Source organism: Zonotrichia albicollis, chromosome 1, assembly GCF_047830755.1.
Source record: "Zonotrichia albicollis isolate bZonAlb1 chromosome 1, bZonAlb1.hap1, whole genome shotgun sequence".
Classification (NCBI taxonomy): Eukaryota; Metazoa; Chordata; class Aves; order Passeriformes; family Passerellidae; genus Zonotrichia; species Zonotrichia albicollis.
The window spans coordinates 107701647-107724081 of NC_133819.1; the positions used below are offsets into that span (position 1 = coordinate 107701647).

Below are 22435 nucleotides of genomic sequence, written 5' to 3' on the forward strand. Positions count from 1 at the left end.
GACAATGGCATCCTGGCCTGTGTCAGAAATAGTGTGGCCAGCAGGATCCTGTACTTAGCACTGGTGAGGCCGTCAGGCTCAGTTCAGAAAGGACATTGAGGTGCTGGAGCGTGTCCAGAGAAGGGCAGCAAAGCTGGTGTAGAGTCTGGAGCACATGTCCATGAGGAGCTGCTGAGGGAGCTGGGGCTGTTTGGCCTGGAGGAGGCTCAGATGAGACCTTACGGGTGTCTACAACCACCAGGACGGAGGGGGCAGCCAGGTGGAGGCTAACCTTTCCTCCCAGGCAACAAGTGACAGGACAAAAAGAAGTGGCCTCAGATTGTTCCAGAAGAGGCTTAGGCTGGACTTTAGGAAGAGTTTCTTCACAGAAAGGGTGATTAGACATTGGAACGGACTGCCCAGGGAGGTGGTAGCCACCCTCGCTGGAGGTGGTAAGGAAAGACTGGACGTTGCACTCAGTGCCATGGTCTCGTTGACCCGGTGGTGTTCGATCAAAGGCTTGACTCGATGATCTCAGTGGTCTTTTCCAACCGAGCTCATCCTGTGACCATGCTACTGTGACACCCCCGCCACTCGAATCCCCGGCGACCGCCCGGACCGGGGCCTCACACCCTCACGCTCCCCTCTCTCGCGAGAGCAGCGCGGAAGCCTCGCGAGAGCTGCCCGCGGCCCCGCCTCCCCGGGCGGGGAAGGCGCTCGCTGCGGTTTTTCCTATTTTCCCGCCGCTGGCGCGCGGAGCCGCCGGGAGCCAACCAGGTAACGGCGCGCGCTCTCCTCATCCTCCGCCGGGGAGCGACCGCGAGCGCGCCGCCCCCGCTCCGCCCCGGGGACGGGCCCAATACGGCCCCTCCGGCCCCGGGACCCCGCCGGGCGCTCCTCAGGCGCTGCCCCGCCTGCCCGAGGGAGCCCCGTTCTCTCCGGCTGGGACGCTCCCGCCGCTCGGGACAAGCGGCGTGTGGGACATGCCATACCCCTCCTCCGGCGTCCCGGCTGCGGGGTGTGACCCGAGCCTGGCGGGAAGCTCCCAAGTATTGATCATGGCAGGATTTCCCAGAGCATCCCGGCGTGTCTGTCGAGTGAGTTTTCTGTGCGGTGTTGGTGCAGGAGGGAAAGGAGAGCGAAGTTCACCGCCGGGAAGTGCAGCGGAGTTGAGTTTGTAGGAGCAGCCGCGGGGATCGGGGCCGTGTGCTCCCCGCAATCCCGGAGGGGCGGTGTGGCCCCGGCGGAAAGGTATCAGCACCGATAAGCGGCCTCGGCGCGTTATCGGTGCTGATGGATTCCTGGAGGCAGTCACTGGTGAGGCTATGGAAAGCCTGACGGTGCTGGAGGGAGTTGGGTTGTGGAAGAAGAGGGAAATAAATGGAGGCTTTCAGGTGGTTCTATGAAAGCGGCGGTCGGCAGGATAGCAGCAGGGCAGGACATCCGGGAGAGGGGCTGGCTCTGTGCTTCCATCCCCAAACAGCTCCCAGTGCTGTTCCTGCCTGCCAGTGTCCCTACATCCAGCTCTGGCGCTTTTCCCCCTAAGGAATGGAAAGCGCTTTCTTAGGGCTGGAGACTAAGCCATCACCTTTACACCTGTGCAGCTGCCCAGGCCTGTCAAAGGCTCTGCTTGAACGCTTCTTGCATTCCCTGAGTTTTAGGGAGAGGTTGAACCATCTGCAGGAAGCAATGTATCATTTTGGGATCTTGAAGCAGATGAAGCTTGGGAAAATGCCTTGCTCTTTTTTCCCTATTTGTAGTCGGTTGATGCACTAATAATTTGCAAAAAACTTTGAGTGGGTTTTGTGTATTTTTTTTCTTGCAGTCGTCTTGGGGGAAAAAAACCCCAAAACAAACCCTACGGACACCATTTATTGTCTAGAGTCAGGTGACTTTTCCATGGGGATGAGTCATCTGACAAGACTTAAATCTGAAACAGTAAGTGAAAGCAAGCATGTGGTTTTCACTGCCCTAGTGCTTGATTCAGAAAAAGCTTGATCCTGAAACATCTGTTGAAGGTGCAAAGCAAGAGTTTAAAAGCCATTCCTAATTTGACTAGGCAATTGGTTCCACAAAGAAGCGTTGTAAGACGGCTTAATGTGGGTGCACACAAAGTGGAGCATTTCAGCTGCAAAGATGCCAGCAAATCACTGTTCAACTTCTGTTGAAGACTTGTAGGCATTGCTGATTTCAAAGGGTAATTTTATTTTCTATTAAGGATTTCTCTGAAGATAACATTTGCTAACATGAAGCCCATATCCTGAAATAGGCACTGAATTTGCTATGGACAGAGCAGGTTAAAGCAAATGTGGAGCTGCCGGCTTCAATAGTGTAACATTTAAATATCCTTATACTATAGAAAGCATATAAATCAAATGTTTTTGTTGAGAATAATGTTTTGTTCCATTATTTTTTTTCCATTGTAAAGACAGCCAGACTGCAAAAAAGAGACTTAAAACGGTGCACAGAGAGATGAGACAGGAGAGTGGAACTGAAGCCTCCAGGCCCTACACTTGGTTACTGACCACTGGACTGAACATTTTATTGTGGTGAATCTGGGGGACCAGCTAAACCAGCAGCTGCATTCAGATACTGCTGAGTTGTTTGAAGGCTTTCAAGATAGGAAATGCAGCTTCTTGACTAATCATAGGCCTTGTATCATCTGAACTATGAGTTATACCTCAAAAATTTGAGAGCAAATTGTTGGTTCCATTTGGCAGAATAGGCATGGTGGTTTGCTTGCTCAAGTTGCTAATTTAGGAATAATACAAAACATCTAGCTTTTTTTTCCTTACTGCATTTTGTATTACAAGGTCATAGAGATAGCTATGTCCACCTGGCACTGACAGTCCCTTTTCAGAAGTGTTTGTTTTAAACTGACTGCTTAAAAATGGGGAAAACTTAGACTGTCCAGTTTCACACAGAGGGAACTGAAGGACAGAGATTACAGGAGTATTTCAGTACTGGACACCCAGTGCCAGTAGAATTGAGTCTTGCCTTGGCTCAGAGCCAGATCTGAGGACCATGCTTCCTCTACAGTTTGCCTGAGGGCATCATCTCTGTAAAAAATCCTTCAAAACAAGTGTAAATTATGGGTAAGATTATCCTAAATTTTGTAGGCAGTCAGGCTTCTAAGACAGAGCTAGCTGACTTTGATTGTTCTTCTCAAATATTCTCAAATATTAATATTTTGGAGATTTATAGATTTTTGTGATTACTCTCCTTTTTTTTTTCATCAGGGAATGGGAATAATTTTATTTAAAAATTGTGAACACTTTAAGGGGATGTGAGTTTTTCTTTGTAAAAGGATGTAATTTGAATCCAAGTTTATGTAAAGGATGTATATAGACAAATCCATCTCTGATAAAACTTGTGACAAATGCTTTTGCTGACAGCCAGATTTTGGCACTATGGCTTACTTTTAGAAAACAGGAATTCGGTATAAATCTATCTTTAGATAAAAAAAATAAAGACTCTTAAGTGTTTTAACCTAATTTTAAGTTGATAGCTTTTTAAGGGGAGGAAAATTCTGTTAGTTTGTAATTACCTGCAGCAAAATACTTAGCAGCATCTAAGCTTTCAGGGTGACTGCCAGTATGAAAGTGTATAAATACATATCCTCAGCAAGGATAGACAGTAAATTTTGCATTTGATCCATGACTACAAGTTATGCTCTGATAAATTCAAATGTAAGTGTTTTCATTCTGTTGTTACAGATGTACACCCCTCTTCAGAAACAGTTTCATAACTATGTAATTTAAAATATCAAGTTTGAGAGTGAGCCAGTTCTGCAAGTCAAAGAAGCTGGGAGCAGGAAAAATCAAGATGAATGCATCTGGAGGAAGCTGTGGCAGCCCGAGTTCTGCAGAACCTGCAGGAGATTTCTTCAAAGAATTGTGGTCCAAACTGAAGGAATGTCATGATAAAGAAGTACAAGGTAAATCATTGAAGGTTGTGTTTCAGGTTAAAGTTGGTGTTTGTCAGTTACCACAGGAAAACTTTGAACCAAAATACTCTGCAGTGAACTAAATAGATTTTTAATGTTTTCAGTTATGCAGAAAGTTGGACCTGATGATTACAAATGATCCTTAGAGACTGACCACCTAAGCCTGGTTTAACAGGATTAAACTATCAACACTTATAAATGATTTACTAGGTCAGTGAATAAAAAGTAACACAATGTTACATGGAGTCTCTGCTTGCCTACAAAATATCTATGTGTTACTTCACCTTTAATGGATTGTGATTCAAATTTCCAAACCATGTTATTCAATGGATTATTTTCTTTTTCTTTTGGCTTCAGATACATTAAAATTATTTGTATTGTTTATTTCCCCTATTGATTGTGCAAAATCACACTGCAGAATAGTCTTACTGAAGGGAAAATTATTACTTCAGATTTTAGTGTTCTGCATTTTCTCAACAAAATTTGTAATGTTTTTATAATGTGATTATTCATACATTATGTGACTTGTAATAACAATTTTACTACAGATTGGCTGTTACTGTCTGTTCATTCTTCAGTAATTCAGAAAAGATGAATTATTGCACTATGTGTATTGCTATTGTAATATTGTTTTACAAGGACTATTCACAAGGGATTTTTGCTAAAAACATTAAATAAGTTAACATTTTGTTCTGCTTACCTAAAGTCACACAATCCATTCTTTTTGGATGGACTTGAAACAGTATTAAACTGTGTCTTCTAAGAAGTTTATCCTTATGTATGAAATAGTATTTATATTAGGCTGGAATAAAAGTAGTTGAGTTTTTGTGATTTAAGAGGTGTAGTTATGCAAGTGGATCTTTACCTAGAGCATTTCAGTGGCCTTGGTTGTTTCTACTAACTTCAAAACAGTTTCAGGTCTTTCCATTTTGGCCCAGTTGGACCATCACTTCTTGGTTTCAAAAACTCTTGGAGATTGCTTTATAATTCATAAATGTTATATGCCTCCTACTGAAAGTCTTGATTCAATTATTTGCAGTGCTAGGTTGTGACATTTTTTTGTTGATTATTAAAAAAACAGAACAAACAAGCAACCCAAAAGCATATACCAATATGGCAACTGGAAAAGAACTATAGTAGACAGTAGCATTTCTTTACATTAACATATGGCCTACAGTTTTACAAAAAAACCCTTTTTTAAATAATTATTTTTGAAATTGTTGATGGTTCTTTTTGGAGTGGGTGTGATGTCAACCACAGATAAACGCGGAAGTACTGACAGAATGGGATCTGGCAATCTATGGCATGTCTGAACAACAAAAACTTAACAAACAAAAAGCTCTGATGTAGAGACTTATGTTAAGTGACCCTTTCTCTAGTTTCTTGGGGTGTGCAGCACGTGATTTGCAAGTTTGGGTTTTCTTTATGCCAGCAAGATACTCTTTAGAATGCATGCAGGGTGTGGCCAGGTAATTTTGCCACCAGGCAGTCTTTTTCATGCCTAGCCCTTTGTCAGTATGTCCCACACTGTGTTAGGTAAAATTAGGTCTTCCATGATAACATCAAAGACATGCCTGAAGGATAGTTAATTTTTTCAGAAGGTGGGGATCCTCTTATAGAAAATGGTACTGGAAGATATTTTAGAAACATCAAACACAGACTTGCCTAGACTTTGCTTGTTTCTGAAGTCTATAAATAAGAATTAAAATTGACTCATGAGTTTCCAATCTGAATGTCAGCAAAAATTATTTTAAAGGTGGTAGAAGGTGGATTAAGGGAAAGTTAGTAGTTGTTGAAAAAGCTTCTTTCATGTACAATGTACTGAACACTGAAATGGTGGAGTTCTTTAATTTAAAATCCATGAAAAGTAGAATTTATTACGCATGAACTTGACATGCTATATGAGTTGTATCTATAGAATGTAGACTGAGGAATACTCTAAACTCCTGCAGTTTGAAAGGGATTTTATTTAATTTTTATATTACTATATTGTAAAGGGTGTGTTTTTTCACCGTTATGTAAAGAAATCCAGCTTCTTGTGCTTTTAAACTGATCACTTCCAAAAGGATCCAAATTTTGGCCTTTCTCAGCCAAAAAATAGCTATTATTAGACTTAAATTCATTATGAAGCAATGGATAGGACACCTACATCCCAGTTTCCAAAATGTTGGGTATATGGTCAGTGTCAGTTGACTTTTCATGGAGCTCAGAAGTTCTCAACAACACAGAATAATGGTCATTAAAACTCTTTGCTTTTATTTCCTATGTGTGAGATATTTCCACAATGCCCAGAAGATTCAGAGGAATTTAATAATGCTTTTTGTGAACTGATTTATTTCTATAGGTGGTAATTTTTACCTCTTGCTTGAAATAATTATCTAGATGCTTGCTGCATATGGATCAAGATGGTTTCTGAGGATTAATTTAAATCTGAAACTCTAAAAATATCTATCAGTGTAGAGATGTGAGCAGTGTTTTATGTAGAAGAATGGTCTAGTTCTTTTTTAGTTATTGCTTACCTCTGAAAAGCAGAAGATATCAATGGACAAAAAACTGTAATCATAGAAGGAGAGAAACTTAGGAGGAAAGCAATCTCATTGATAGATTGCTGTAGGAAAGGAAATGGCTGGAAGTTCCTCAAAAGTAAATAATTATAGAAAACAGAGCTGGAAGGGATTTTAGGAGGTCATCTAGTCCATCTCTGTACCCTTGAGGTAGGATTATGTCTGTGTCATTGCTGACAGTAGCTTGTCCAACTTGTTTCAAGAAATCCTCACTGATAAAGATTCTGTGGTCTTCCCAGGCACTGTCAGCTTTAAGGAAGTGCATTTAATGCTTTTGAAAATTCATCGGAACAGAAATCACCATAGCCATTAATTGAAATATTACAGCTATATAGTCTAATCAAATAACAAGTTTCATAAAATAGTTTAATTAACCTGCCTAATGATAGTTTAAATAAGGTCTCTGTTGCTTTAATAGGTGTAGAGTGTCATTTACTAATGCACTTACAAGCTTTAGCTAATGTAGATTTATATAGTCTACAACTTGTCTATTCCATAAAAATATTGTGCAAAAGATAAAATTGAATTGGGAAGGGACACAGTGTAGTTCCACAGAGTTTTATGTGCTCCTTATGTTAAATAAGGAAACCTGAAAAAGCAAAGCTCCTTAAATGAGCATGCTTAAAAACTCTCAATGCTCTGGAAAAGCAAAAGGGAGAGACTACAGCAGATGGAGTAATTCAAGGCTCTTGGATGAATGTAGCAGGCTGGTTTCCTGCCTTCTCATTGCAGTCATTTGAACTAAGAAAAAATGCAACCTTGAAGTTCCTAGTTTAGTTCCTCCTGAATTCAGGTGAGAGGGGAGATAGTGTTACCTGTAGCACAGTGCTGGGCCTTTTGAGCCCTGCCTCTTCAATTGGTCGCTCAGGTTGCCAAAGTTACAATCCTAAATACTGAACAGAGTACCTGTTCGTACAGGAGATGCATTGTTGTGCAGCTTCATTCCTTCCGATGGGCGTGGAGCAGCTTTAAAGCAAGCTTTATAGGGCTTCTAATTGCAGATGCCTAATTGACTTGATGAATAGCAACTGCTTAAGAAAATAAACCCTCTTTCTCTGCTGATCTGCATGATAGAACATAACTTCTTACAGGTGCTGAACACTTGGAGATAAAAGAACTCTTGCTATAGTTCCTAAGAATTTTTTTAAAGTAGTGTGTCTGCATTTTTAACTCATTGTCTCACTGGCATCTTGCAGCAAGTATGGGTTCACTGAGTCTGTGGCTGGCTTGACATTTTAAGTGGCCTGAGGAGTGAACCTTCTCAAGCAATTAATTTTTCCCTCCCTAGAGCTATTCCTAGTTGAGTGTGCTAGTGGAGAAAAAAATAGTCTGTTAGCTGCCTTAACCTACATTTTCTATAGTAAGATGTAGTATCAGCTCTGTATTTAGGCTAAAATTCAAAATAGTCTGAGGTTTTCTTACAAGTGTTCTGGTTTTATAAGTTTATCCTGCTATCCTAAATGCATAATGCTTTTCCATGAGAGCTTACAAAGCACCTCGTGTTCAACCTGAAGTTGATAGCAACCTTTCATAGTTAGAAGAAAATAACCATGCTAGGAGATGTTATTTTCTGATGTGATATGGAAATTTCTCTTGGTTTTCTGTTTAAGAAACTGTTCTGTCATTGGGATCTGATTATTTCTGTTTGTTTAGAATAGGAATGGCCAGCTTGTGTGTGGGTAATATCATATAAATTTCCATAACACCGAGTCCCGCTTGTTAAATTGTTTTGTGCACGAATATCTTCTTGTCTCTGTGCACATACAAATGCACCCAAGGCCTTGCAAGCAGATTGGCTGAACAGTGTTCTGTCCCCTGGGCTGTCAGCTGGCCACTCCTGCTGAGAGCATCAGTTGTATTTGAAAACCTTTTTCCTTCTGCTCAGAATATAGAGTTAGGAGCATAGAACTCCTAGGGGAAGACAGGCCACAGATGAAATATCAATCATCAATTTGCTTTCAGATATTTCAAGGAAGCTTTGACTGAGGGAGTCTGGTAGCACATCTCTGAAGAAGGATGATGTCCTTCTGTGCTTTAAAGCCTTGAATCACATATTTTTATTGTTTCCTTTTTGTGTATACACTGTAAAGCATTTCTCAATTCAGTGATTGGATGCTTCATTTCCAGTGTTGTATTATGAATTTATGTGCACACAGAACATATTTTATGCTACTTCTGTGGGCATAGTCAATGAAATATTGACAGTGCTCGCTATTCATATGTGGTTATTTCACAAAGGTGTTTGTTTACTTGTGTAAGTTGAAATCTGTGTGTTTGCTTAAGCCCTTATTTCCTGGAGATCACAATGACTGTATTTGTTTTCAAGATCCTGTAGAACACCTTCAAAAAGTCCAGAGGGAACCTTTTTCTCTCCAGATTAGTGACATTTTTTGTCTCTCTTTGCAGATAACAGTGGCAAACAGGGAGTTAATTTATTGTCTCAATCATTTTTTAAAATCAAAATTCTATAACATGTAATTCTTCTTTCCACTTTTCAGGCTTACAGCTGAAAATATCTAAGTTGAAAAAGGAAAGATGCTTGTAAGTACTCATCTTAATGATATAATTTATTAAAGGAGAGTCAGAGTCCCATTAATGAGATGCAATTCTTGTAAGATCAATTAAGGTTTCATGGATTCTTCCTTTAGAAGTGTAAAAACACTGCTTACTTTAATAATTCAGCTAAAGTTGTCTGAAGATGTACAGAGCTCTTTACAAGGTATCTTATTTCTTAAGTATAATTTTAAAATTAAATAGTTGCTCATTTTTAATCTGAAATAATGAAATTATCCCTTACTTTTGATATTAGCCTGCTGTATCATAAGTTGCTTCCCTGTTCTGGAATCTTAAATTGATCAGTCAGTTTTCTAGATGAGAAATATTAACAGTGATGTGACTGAACAAGTACCAAATAGGTTAGTCATTGTTTGTTGGAATCTTTCTACAGCTGCCACATTGTGGATACAGCACTGTTACATAGGAGGTCTTGTTCTCCTTGCTGCATCTGAATACCTGGGGTTTAGTATTTCAAACTTGGTAATCAGCTGACAATGAGCACCTTATTTTGTATCCCACTCCAGCATTGGAGCTAATGACTTGTAAACCCTGGGTCAGAGACCGGCCATTATGCAGCGCCTTCATAGCCACAGAGTCTGTCTTGTTTATCAGCTGCACTGGAATTATTATAAGGAAAGAAAACCCAACCAAAAGCCTAGTTCCTTCTGTTGTTTTACTGTCTTCATGGGGGATTTTACAGGGTTTAGGTGAAAGGCATGTAGTATTAGTGTACATTAATATCTTACTTATTTAGTGCAAATGACTTAAAGCCATAGGATGACATCTAATTGACAAGACATAGTTTTTAAATTTGCTATTTTAAGCCACCTGTGAGTGGCATAAACAGAAAAAAATGAGGGAGTTTTTGGTGGTTTTAGTTTTTTGTTGGAGGGATTTTTTAATGTCCTAAACATCAGGAAAATACAGCCTGCTTTTGTCAGACTTTGAATTTTGCCATGGCCTGGCTGTACTTAGTTAGTGAACTAAGAGAACTTTAACATGTTGTGTTTCTCAAGTAGAAGTACAAGCCTTAAGTAGTCCCTCATGCTGTTTACATGTAACTGTTTTATAGGTTGAATATGTAGTTGGAATGGCCTATGTGGGTCTGTGTGACAGTACAGAAAAATAAGGCATCTGTTGTTAAATTTAAAGATTAATAAAATGTGACTGAACACTGTAGAAGCTTCCAGCTGTCCCATTCACTTTATGACCTATGATTGCTAGTTTCTTGAACTACTGTAATGCCAGCAGTATGAAAATGTGGTTGGCTAAACGTGTTAAAGGGATAGTGCCAGTTTAAAAGTTTGTTTGTGTAAAAGAACTGTATCAAGTTAGTAAATATGCTTTCATTTCCTGGTGTGTGTGTGTGCTTAACAGCTTTTCATGAGCCAATTTCATGACTTCCACAAATAATCCATCTCAGGCACACTGAAAACAAACAACTGCTTTCATGGATATATGCAAAGGATTTCATGATAGAAAGAAGAACTGGGAATTTCTCAGAAGTTAGTCACTGTCATGTTGCACAGATTCAGGCACTTAGCTTTTATTGAACATTAATATCCCTGTAGAAAATAATCATGTCTTGTCACTCATACCATGTTTGCATCTTGAAGAGTTGTTGTGATTTAATAATAACATTGAAAGGGAGCTGAAATTGGGGAGTCAACATTACTATTTTTCCTTAGCTCTTTTAAGGAGAAAATATTCTTTGTCAATTAGTAAGTTTTGATTTTTAGAGAAGGAGTTTTCTACAAGATGAACTGCTTCTGAGCGTTTTGTAAAGAGACTTCTTTTGTCTTTATACATATTATGGGAATACATGCTCTGTAGAGAATTTCTTCTTGAGGAAGTAAATCTCTAATGGATCTAAAGACTTTTCAGAGATTTCCAAACCTAATGTGGTTTGCCACACTGCAGAATTTACTCACTGATATGACAAGAACAAAATGACCTTATTGTGAAAGCTCCCATTAGATTCCCCACAGCTCCACAACACAGTAAGGTGTAAGAGAAGTGTTTGAGCTTATTCTCTGAAATTGTTGAACTTTGTTAGTTTTTATGTCTTGACTGTCGTTAATTCTACTTTTTACCTGAGCAAAAGGTATGTAACAGAAGGTCACCTCTATTATGAATTAGAAACTAGCTGCATCTTTCCTCTAATTTGCAAATTATTAATCAGACACACTAACTTCTTGTATGTTCAACATAATGTTTGTGCTCATGATAATCACATTTCCCGATGGTATGAAAGAAACATGCCAGAGAAAATTCTCTAGTGAAAAAGTAATTACTGCAATTTAAAGCTAGAACTAATTTTTCTTCCTTTTCTTTTCAGGGATGCAGAGAGGCTTGAAGAGTTCTATAGCAAAAACCAACAGCTCAGAGAACAGCAAAAAGCACTTCATGACACTATCAAGGTTTTAGAGGACAGGTGAAGTACTGTCTTCTGGCTTTTGACTTGGCTGAATTTTACTCTTGCAGAGTAGCTCTGGATACTTTGCAAGTTGAGTTTGTTGTGGTTTAGTGTGGGATTATTGTTTTTTATTTTTTTTTAGTGAGCCAGTTCTTTTCTAATGCAATGCAAATGGTGTGTTATAGAGAAAGGTGTAAAATTTACATTTTTCTGAAGAGCAATCAATAAATCTATAACATATATATTTATTTATCTCATCTATGTAATTAAACATAAAATCAGTAATGGATAAAAATAAATAATTTCTGTTGTATTGTTATTTTCAAAGCGCTTAACTTGTTTAGTTCTGTTTCAATAGAACTTAGAATAGAGCAGCTTGGAAGCAAACAGACACTTTCAGGTTTGTTCTTTTGTATCCATCTTTGTACAGTTAAATTTTATATTGATCAAGATGTAATACAAGTACAAAACCCAAAGGCTCTATACTATGTTGTGAAACTAATGAAATAACTCACTAGGAAATGTTTCAATTTGAGGGGGTCTTTTTTACCAATTGCCTGTTTTACCTAAATTTGATCACAGGTTCCATCTTTTACCTTTTTTCGGACTTAGGTGTTCTCCTCACATTTTGATCCATTCTGCCTTTTCCTAATTTGTTTCTGTTTAATCTGGTGCAGCAAAGCAAAAGTAACAGACATGAAATTACAGTGCATTTTTCCTTCTTTGAAAACTATACCTGTTTTGGAAAGTATATGTGAAATTTGCTGTTAATAGGCTCTCAGAAGCTTTCTAGGAACAGGAGATGGTTTACCACTGTCCCTGTGCTACCTCAAATTTTGGGCTGTGATACTCTACTTTTACTTTCAACTCCATTCTCATGAAAGGCATTAGGGATAAGCTTGTAGCCATGCAGGTAATAAACTTTCATACCATGTAAGTAGAGAGGCATTCATGGTCTGGATGGACCTTTCTAATACCTTGGCAGATTAATTACTCACATTGTGAAAAACAAAAGAAGTGTTTCAACTGACTTAATACAAGGAAATTGTAATGCTGTGTTTGTAACACATCCAGATAAGCTAGTATGAAAAGGCATTTCAGTATTTTATTCTTGCCATAATTCCACAATACTAAAACACCAATAAATAAGTGTGGTTTTTGCTTCCAATATTCAGCTGTGAAATTGGAAAGTCATACAGTTTGTTTAGTTGGGATTTAATACTTGATGTAGTAGCATCAGCAATGGAGAACTTTTGACTAACTGGTTTCTTATTTAGCAGGCAAAGGAGAGTATGGTTTTCACTCTGGTAATACTGTTAGCTATTTGCTGTGTACCAGAAATAAATACTTTCCATTTATCAACTATAAAATGAGCACATATTTCATTGCATGAATGAATGTGTCAGGTAAGATGGAGTGATTCTAACCAGTCCTTTTCTGATCATGGATGTGTTTTAAACAGCTAATCTGCACTATTAGAGACAGTGGAGTCAATGCCTCTCATGAACTTTTGTGTCCACTTCAAATTATTTGTGCTTAGATAAAGGGTTTCACATTTACTTGGCAGTTGTTAAGAGTGAAATTGCTTTTTGTTGCTTTTATTTTAGTATTCTGCTTAATGACAGTACGTATCCTTCTTAAATGAGATTGTAATGCTATTTAGTCAAGTGATTTGCTTATTTGTATTTTCTTGAATGAACTTTACATAAAATGGTGATTTACATCCAACAGTATTTTTGGTAGGATGCCTTACAAAGGATTTCAGTGGCAAGGTGTAGCATGCACCACTTTATTATATAAAGTAATGCATGTTGCTTTGGAAGTATCCAGTACCTACAATCATTTATGCAAACATTAGAGGATATAGTATTAGATCATTTGGAAATCTCAAAACATTGCTATGTGAATGTATAAAACCACAGTACTTAGTGGTGTTCTGCATAGCTCTCAGAATTTCTCTGGTTTTCATTGTTCAAAAGGTCTATTAAACATTGGTATCTGCTTCATGCATAGCAATATTTTTTTAACAGAGGGACCTTTTTCTGTTCATTTTATTGTAGATTGAGAGCGGGGTTATGTGATCGCTGTGCTGTAACTGAAGAACATATGAGAAAGAAGCAGCAAGAGTTTGAAAATATCCGGCAGCAGAACCTCAAACTTATAACTGAGCTTAGTGAGTTTTATCCCCAAGCCTGAAGACAAAACATGCTATTTTGTAAACTAGTTCTCCAGTAATTCCTGTAACTTGATATAATTTATATGTGGTGTGTTCAGTAAGCCCAAAAAGTTCAGTCAGGGGATACTTAACTGTACAGTCTGAAAATATGTAACATACCAGTGACTAGTCATTTGACCCACCTTCTGAGATTGAAGTGCTGATACTGAAAGTGAACTGATGTGGAAAATCTTACACTGTAAAGTGGCTACTTTAGATAAAATGTGACTGCTTCTGTTTATTCCTACAGCTAGAATGATTGCCAGCTTTCCTAAGAAAACCCTGACTTCAAAAGGAACTGGTGATTGCAAAGTATCAAGTTCAGACAGAAGTGGATCCAGCTTGTGTCCTGTAGTTGATCTTGGACTTTAACTGCAGTAAACCCATAACTGTCACATAACCAACTGAGGCCACAAAAAATAGCTTTATACCTGGCAGCTTGTAGCCAGCTCATTTTGAAATCAAGAAATAGAACATGTGACACAAATTACTCTGTTTGTTTCGGGTGATACACAAGCAGGACAGGAATATGTTCATGAAGAGTGTTTGGAAAGATTGGTTGTATAAAGCATACAATAATAAAGGACAGAATTTTTAAATGTTAATGGTATCTTTACCATTAATTATTTTGTATCATTTAGTTGTCTTTATTTGTCAAGAACAAGCAACGTTAAACGAGATTTAAAATACAGGAAATGTTAGACAAAAAATAGCTTTTGGGTGCTTAATTAAATTATGGAAACACTATGCTAATACAGAACACAGAGTTTTAAGCACTTCTAATATTGAGTGCTTACATAAAATTGTTCTGAGTTGTGAGTTTAATGATGAACAGCAAACAGGGTACAGCCAATCTCTAAATATAGCTCTGAACCTTAAAAATCAAGGTGGCACCTATTAGGTACAAATCTTGAGCTGTGACACAACAGTAGGCTCCCATGGGTTTGGCTTGAGATCTGTAGAACAATGAAAAAGATAATTTGAGGAATCTAGAGGCAAAATAGACAACAGCAAAATAAAAACAAAAACATAAAAATTAAAGTGGACAGAAGAGTTGGAGCTATCACTGCATTAGTTTGAGACAGCGTGGAAGAAAGGCTTAATGGTTGTACTAGTGGCTAAAAGCAAATTCAAATTGCTTTGTATTTCATAGGTTATCCTTAGTCTAAGGTAGCAGTTTTGTCCATGGAGGCAAGTGAGCAATTCACTCATCTTTACAACACAGTCTCACTTGTGTGTATGTGGACAAAAGTAATTAATGATTGTGTAGAACTAATGTTGTGATGCAGTAATTGTGTCACCTCTGCCTTTTCTAACATGTCATTTTACTACTTTTTCAATAACTAGCCTGAAACTTAATTTTTGTAAACCACAGAGAAGCTGTATGGTATTACATTTTACAATTGGTTCTGTTTCCTTCAAGGACAAGATTGTTTTGTTACATGTGTATATTGGTTTTTTAAATACTTTTTTCTATAAATTTCAGTGAATGAAAAAAACAACTTACAAGATGAGAATAAAAAGTTAACTGAACAGTTCCAGCAATTGCAGAAGGAGCTAGAGTAAGTTTTGGGTTGTTTGGGATATTCCCCCATTCCTCAGTAGAAATGTCTGGGAATATAAGTATCAGCTTTTAAGTCTTAAAATCTTGTTTCCTCTTTCTGATAGATAGACTGTGATAAGGTAGCCTGCTGCCACAACATAACAACATAAGCCCAGCTGCCTTCTGTTGTGCAGATTTTTATTTTCTTTTATCTGTGTGCATCTTGTTTTAAACTGAGAGTAGAACTGGAAGAAGTGAATTTATCATAGAAGTTTTTCTGGACTTCTGATCACAGTGTATAGCAAAGCCTTACATCTCATGCTTTTATTCCTTCGTTGCCTCTTTACCTTTTCTTTCCTCCTAGACTAAGACTTCAGAAAAGTATAGTCAAATAGTCAAAAAGTCCCAGGATCTTGCAATACATTTTTAAAATAAACTTACTATAATTTTGCAATTTTAAAAGAAAAATACTATAGTAAATTTTGAAAAAAAAGACATAGAAATATTGAGCTACAAATTGACTGAAATTTTAATCTGCTATAGTAAGAATGTGCCATCTAATGTTGTTGTTAATATGTGAATGTGGTGTACTGTGCAAGGCAGCGGTAGTGTTCCTTTCTTGTTGTGGTCTGACATCATCTGAAACTTATCTCACTTTTCCCTATCTGTGACTAAGTTGTGTACATGCCTGGGAGAAATGGGACAGGATGTGTGGACTTGATACAAAAGGGTTTTTATGCATGTGGCTTATTTCTTGTCTCTGTCAGAATTCAACTTCAGTAGGCAGTGAAACAACTAGAGTTCAGTTCAGAATGACTACAGCCCTATTCCTTTGTATTTCTTGGCCATCTTTGCACCTTCATTGTCCTTTCTTTTTTATATATGCATTTAATTTTCTTGGATTCTTCATGACCCCAGCTTCCACTAAAAATCTCTGGCCAATGCAGGAAAGCTGACAATGACCAATGTCACAATACATTATTTGCTTTGCATGTTAGATGATCATTTAAATAAGTGCAGAGTTGAGTGGATGAACAGTAATTTACAAGGATGGAACTGCAGTTTTAATACTACTGCATTTGGTTGGTTTGGTTGAGCTATAGTCATGGTACTTTATTTAGAATTAGCAACTTAGATTGATATAATATCACATTGTAGGTGCAAAGTAGCAGATTGTTTCTACTGCATGATATGAAATCAGATTTTTGCAGTCTTCTGTATTTTGTAACCAAGTTATAATATTAGGAACAAAAACCTGAGAATTCTCCATATAAGTGAAATCAGTGGAAGTGTAGAAGAATTGCATTATCTGATCCTTTATGACATTGAGATTTCATTGTGCATGGATGGGAGCAGCAAGGAAATTTCTGCAAAAACCTCTGCTGGGATCTCAGATAAATCTATGATTCAGAAGTTATTTATTACATAGTTATGATGTACAGTATGTATGGCAGCCGCTTCATTTGATTTTTTTTTCTGTGATGGGATGTAGAAACTACCTCTTGGTTTATATAGAAGTAAGGTGCAGAGAAATATATTTTTAGTAGGCTCATTTGTCAAATAAGACCAGTAAATTTAAAGAGAACTCTAACAGCTAACTTAAATTTGCAAAGTAAATTGATTAGTATAATTCTCTGTTGTTTATTTTGATTTGTGTCTTAAGAAATTGCTTGTAGATAATACAGTTTTCCAGTGCTTTCTTTGTAAATGTGCTAGAAATGAGAAATTACAAAATCACACAAGGGATTCATCAAGACTTGAGAACATTGGTGCATCAGTATTTGTCATTAAGGGTTCAAAGTTAGTAGTGGTAAAAAGCCTAACTGCAAAAATGCTTTTTGTCTCAAGCCAGACATCTTTTTTAAGTTTTCCATTACCTTATTTTATACAAGATGTTGTGGTTCAGCTTCAATGCAAGCAAAAATTTATCTGTATTTCCTCTTCTTCCTTTAAATCAAAGCCTTATATCCTTTTCTTTATAGTTAGGAAGTTATCTTTTGGCCTGTGTTTTCTCTTGAGAATCTTAGGGAAAAATGCAACTGCAGGAAGATGACCAAGCAGGCTGAGTTAGATTTCTGTGTGCTTTTCTTTTACTGTCTCTTCGACATCTCACTGCTACCACCATAGGGCAGGTAGCCCCTTGTGAAGTACTAAACAAACGATTTTAAATTCAAAGATCCAAAATCAGTCCTTGTTTGTTGTTATTTCCTTGCTATGTATAGAGAGAATTTTTGGAAAGAAAAGACATTGTTGTTTGTTACACCAGTTTTTATATACTGATGCTCTAGCAGGCTGCTAGAGCTGACAGTGTGAGAGAAGGTAAACTTCATAACTCATCTTGTATTTTACATTACTCGTTTTCCATGCTTTTTACATTATTCCCTGAAGACCTTTTTGAGTTGAGCTAGAGGTACCATCAGTGCTTTGGAGAGGGATTGCTTTGAATACAGTGCTCTTCAGTACTATTTGAAATTGTCCAAAAGCTTTTATTTTGTATTTAAGGCAGTATTTCTGATCACTGAATACATTCTAAATTGGAAAGGACCCAACAAGGATCATCAAGTCCAGCTCTTAAGCAAATGGCCCATCCAGGGATTGAACCCAGGATCTTGGTGTTATCCAGCACCATGCTCTAACCAGCTCAGCCAATCTCAGGGTCATAACCTGTGAAGATGTACAGGGATTTCCATACAGGGGAGGAGACACTGATCCATCTATTTCAGCATTCTTTTACTAAAGAAGCACCTGCTTCAGAGGACAAGCCATAACCTCCACAGTACCTACCTTCTTCTGGGCAAAGGGGCTTCATAGTGCAGTTATACGTTGACTTCAAATGTGAGGAGCCAAGGTTGCATTCTGTTCTTGGGCTTGATGGAGCAATTGTCAGTCTTTTGTTAGATGTATCTAAAAACTGGGTTGAGTATAACTTTTTTGCAGTGTAATGTTATTGAGGTGGCTGTATTTCCAGAATTGTTGGGTTCTCGTACTGTGTGATTGTCCTGCTTGCTGAAGTGAAAACTCTTCATCTTGCTGACTTGGGCTTTTATTTGGCCACTTGATTTGGTCTCCAGGGTGCAAAAGCAGCAAGCAGTGGAGGCAGAAGAAGTTATTCCAGATTCTCCAGTTCTAACATCTTCATTTTCTGTGGTTAATCGTATGAGAAGGAAAAAAGAGAATAGACATGTCCGATATGCAGAACATGCACCCCCAGATTTGGAACTTAGGGAAAACAACAGTGGTAAGAATTTTTTTTTTGTAATTAATTAAGGGCTAAAGAGAAAGATGGTGTATAAACTTGATTGCAAAGGGCAAAAACTAAAAAAACAACCAAACAACCCTTGTGCTTTTTTTGCTCTGCCTTTACTCTTTTTGTGTGATAATGCATGAGTCCAGGGGAAAAAATCTATAGCAATAACTGTTACATCAGTTTAACTGTTACGTATGCTCAGAACTTATCTCAACCTTCTACTTTTATTCACCCATGTGCACATGCAAATGTAACAGTTTTCCAGCCTATGTTTCTTCTCTACCTGCAAATTGGCTGATAAAGTATCTATTCGGGTTTGACTTGTGCACGCAGCAATGTCACCACCTAGTGGAGAGTGAAATAGATATTATGCCACATTCTGAAAGTATTCTGCAACTGAAGTGATGTAACTGGAACTGGTAGATATCTACATTATCTCTCTGTATTCCACACTGTTTGCATTTGTTTTGTGACTTAAATTCAAAAGTACAGTGTGCCTTTAATTTCCAGACTTTGTTCTGTCAAGAAATAGAAATGTGTCATAGAAATAACTCTTAAATATTTTGTCTACAAAAAGTATTTTTGTGAAATAAAGCACTTTGTTCTTGTATTTTATTGATACACAGGAAATAGCAATTTACCTTATAATCCAGGTAAATTTATCTTGTGGCATAAAAAAGGTAGTTTAAGTATGGATACATCTAAGTATTAGTCTTGACTAAAAGCCTCTTCCCAAGAATAAAAATAGAATAACTGTGGGATGAAAAGGGTGGGCTGGCTATTCATGCTCTTTATTTTTCATTCGAAATTTTAAGTGCTGTGAGTAGTTTCTCCTTTCTAGGCATACCTATCTCTCTCCATATTCTGTATAAAAAATGGAGGTTCTAAATGAATCCAAAGTTTAATATGTAAGAAGTGGTGTCACACTTAACTATCACAGTTAATGGCTTTGAAAAGCTATTGGTTATCAAGGCAGAAAGGACTGCATGGTGTATGTTTGTCATGATTCAGATCTCAGGTTTTTCACCTTATTACCTTAGCTGATGCAGAACTTTGTTGCCTTGGATGTTTCATCGTTCAATAATTGTATTTCCCTATTAACAGGCCAAATACAGCTTGAATAACTATTTTTATGTGGTCAGACTAGATGGTGGTGTCATTTTGTGTTAGTAGTGTTTTAGGCCTGACTGGCTGAAATCATATTTGTGAGAAAAAGGATTAATATATAATATTTATCATATTTCTTTTTATTCTGACACATCACTGTCACAAATTATCAGATGTGCTTACATTGCTGGATCTACTGAAATATTAAATCTCGCATTTAAGTGCTTCTAAGATCTAGGTCATTGTTTGTATCTGTACAAAATTATCACAAAAGGATAATTTCACCATGTGAAAATGTTTCCACATTTCCTAGAGTTTGGAAAAATTCCATTCTTTTCCACACAAGTGAGCACTCACCATGGAGGAGAGATACTAGTGACAGACACCTGTGATCCACAACTGTCCCCTGTGCCAAGTAAGTGTATTAATAGATTTAGTTCTAATTCCATTCAAAATAAGGCAAAAATATTGTAAAACTGAGGTTTCATCTCTTTAACCTTTTTTAACACAGAAACCTGATAAAGTGCAAACCTTTTAAAATAATGACTGAGAATCAGCATGGAATTTCTCATGCATGTCAGGGTTGCTCTTCTTGTGCTTTCCAATATTATTGTCTTGCCCCAGTTTAATGAACAGAGTAATGTTAAACCCCTCAAAGAGGGGAAACTCTTGTTTTCCTAGTAAAAACAAATTAAAAATAATGGAAATATGCAAGACAAGCATTGTATTATAAATACACATTATCTCTGTTCTACATGCTTTTATCAGATTATTTGTGTCCTGTACCAGGAGTGTGAAAAGCAACTTATACAATGATTTTTAATTCTGGGGAGCTGTATTATTCAAATTTGACACATTTTTCTCTGTATCAAACTGATACAGCAGTTTGCTCTCATCAGAAATTCTTTTGCCACTTACAGCTTCCAGATACGACTTTATCTGACAGAGATCTAACTATTTCCATAAATGCCAGTTTCAATTTGTGATCTTTTTTCTTCTGTGTTTGTATCATCTCTGTGAATCAAGCAAGATACTATAATGCATATGTAGCTTATTGTGATCTTTTTTCTACTCACAAAGATAAAGCAAGGGTGGGAGGATACCCTGTTCCAAAGCCATCTTTTAACTTGGCTGCAGTTGTTGCAGAAACAATTGGACTTAGCGTTGAAGAGGAATCTGTAAGTATTACCAAATTTCTTACATAACCAACTTTTTGGGCCTGTTGTTTACAAAACCAGTGTTTTTCTCTTTTGCATTAAAATTCTGCAAGAGTATTCTGAGTTCCAGTAAGCTCACTTTGGTTTGCTTTTGCTTAGTCTTTGCTGACTTGAGCATGAAGAGATATTACTGTGCTGACCTGTCTGGGGGGGTTGCGGAGGGTAGAGACATGGTTCTTCCTTTCAGGTTTTGTTAGTACAGTGATCTAAATCCTTGGGTCTGATAAATTCCCTTTGTGCAGTAATCAAATCTAAGACATTGAAAAATGTTTCTTGGCCATGAGACTGGTTGGTGACTCAGGTGAGATTATTTGATGGTTTTGGTTGGTAACTACCTTGAAAATTATAGTATGAAGAATATTTTTGTGTCCATGCATGTGAATGAATTTTTTCAGTTTCCATAAAATTTCTTTAAAGCTTCTGGTCCAAATTTCATCTCTTAGCTTTTATGATTTTTTGGAGTTTTGAATGTTTTGATTTTAATGGGTCTTCAGAGTATTTACGTGCCAGCTGAGCATATTTCTAATTTTAAATCAAATATCTTCTCACACTTCTTTTCTTTGTTTTCCTTCACCACTTGCAAGGAGTCCCAGAGTGTACTGAATCTTCCCCTCACTAATACAGTTGTGAGCCAGGCCTCAGAGAGCATGCAGTCTGAAGACTCAAGAAAACAGCCAGCTTCTGAATCAAGAAATGATGACAACAATCTAGGGTGTGTTTCCACTCAGTTATAATAGTTACAATTGTTTTAAGTAGGCTTATAGAAGTTGGGTCTTCGTAGAATTTCAAACCATGCAGCATTTTGCTTTAAAGTTATAGAAATGGAAACAAATATTTTGTATCAGAGGGCTTTCTTTCAAGTAAATAACATGAGAAGCAGTGAAACTGATAGAATGCAAAACTGTAGGCTTTTACTTAATCCACAAACTTCTTGTTTGGGCTTCTTGTATACACAGTCCCTTCTTTCCTAACTTCTCATTATTGCAAGGTATCTTCTAAAGCCCATAACCCTGTGGATAGCGGGCCTAGAGCTGTAATGCAAGAAGGATCCTATTGCTCTGATTAGGTGTCAAACCAATTGACTGCTGCCCTTCCCACTCTTCTCAGGATATTGTAGTCTAAACTGATTTTTTTTTTCCCTATTTGTTGTCTTGAATGTATGTTTGTTAATGACAGGCAAAAACAGTACCTGAAAGGAGCTTGCAGTTTTTTCCTTCACTTGCAGAAGCTTTGAGAATCTGCTGTGGTTTTAAGATATATACAAGAACCGAAATAGACTTCTGTTGCCACCATTCTCACTTCCTTCCTTTTCATTGCACTGAGAAATAAGGAGTCCTTGGATAGAAGAGATACTTAGGCAGACTTAACTCTGTCCTTGGTTCTCAGTTGAATGTGGAACAGAATTTCACACCATACACCAAAGTGAAGGATGAGATCTGTATTTTGTTTGCCTTCTATAGCTCTAAGTGCACCAGTACCTATCCCTAGCATAGGTTAATTTTTCTTCTTCCTTCTGTTTTCAGTTAATACTAGCAGCTCACACAGCTTTAAAGCAGATTAGCAATAGGAAACATATTTTTTTTATATCACTTTCTCTCCTTCCATCTGTACACCAGAAAAATCTCTCATGTTTCGTTGTATTCAG

General features: G+C 37.5%; 1 protein-coding gene across 3 annotated transcripts in view; it reads left to right on the forward strand.

The window, feature by feature from the left end:
• Positions 1–661: 661 nt before the first annotated feature.
• The window catches only part of RBBP8 (RB binding protein 8, endonuclease), a 34226-nt gene continuing 12452 nt past the window's right edge, over positions 662–22435 (forward strand). For 2 of the 3 annotated variants that reach the window (XM_026795673.2, XM_026795672.2), the window contains exons 1-10: positions 662–756; positions 3696–3916; positions 8988–9030; positions 11384–11479; positions 13522–13634; positions 15163–15238; positions 18291–18457; positions 19887–19988; positions 20654–20751; positions 21375–21502. In XM_026795673.2, the coding sequence (XP_026651474.2) occupies positions 3805–3916; positions 8988–9030; positions 11384–11479; positions 13522–13634; positions 15163–15238; positions 18291–18457; positions 19887–19988; positions 20654–20751; positions 21375–21502 (935 nt within the window). In that variant the 5' untranslated portion in view covers positions 662–756; positions 3696–3804. Of the gene's footprint in view, positions 757–781; positions 1077–3695; positions 3917–8987; positions 9031–11383; positions 11480–13521; positions 13635–15162; positions 15239–18290; positions 18458–19886; positions 19989–20653; positions 20752–21374; positions 21503–22435 lie in introns of those variants that run through there. The other variant, XM_074549519.1, reaches the window with a different exon arrangement.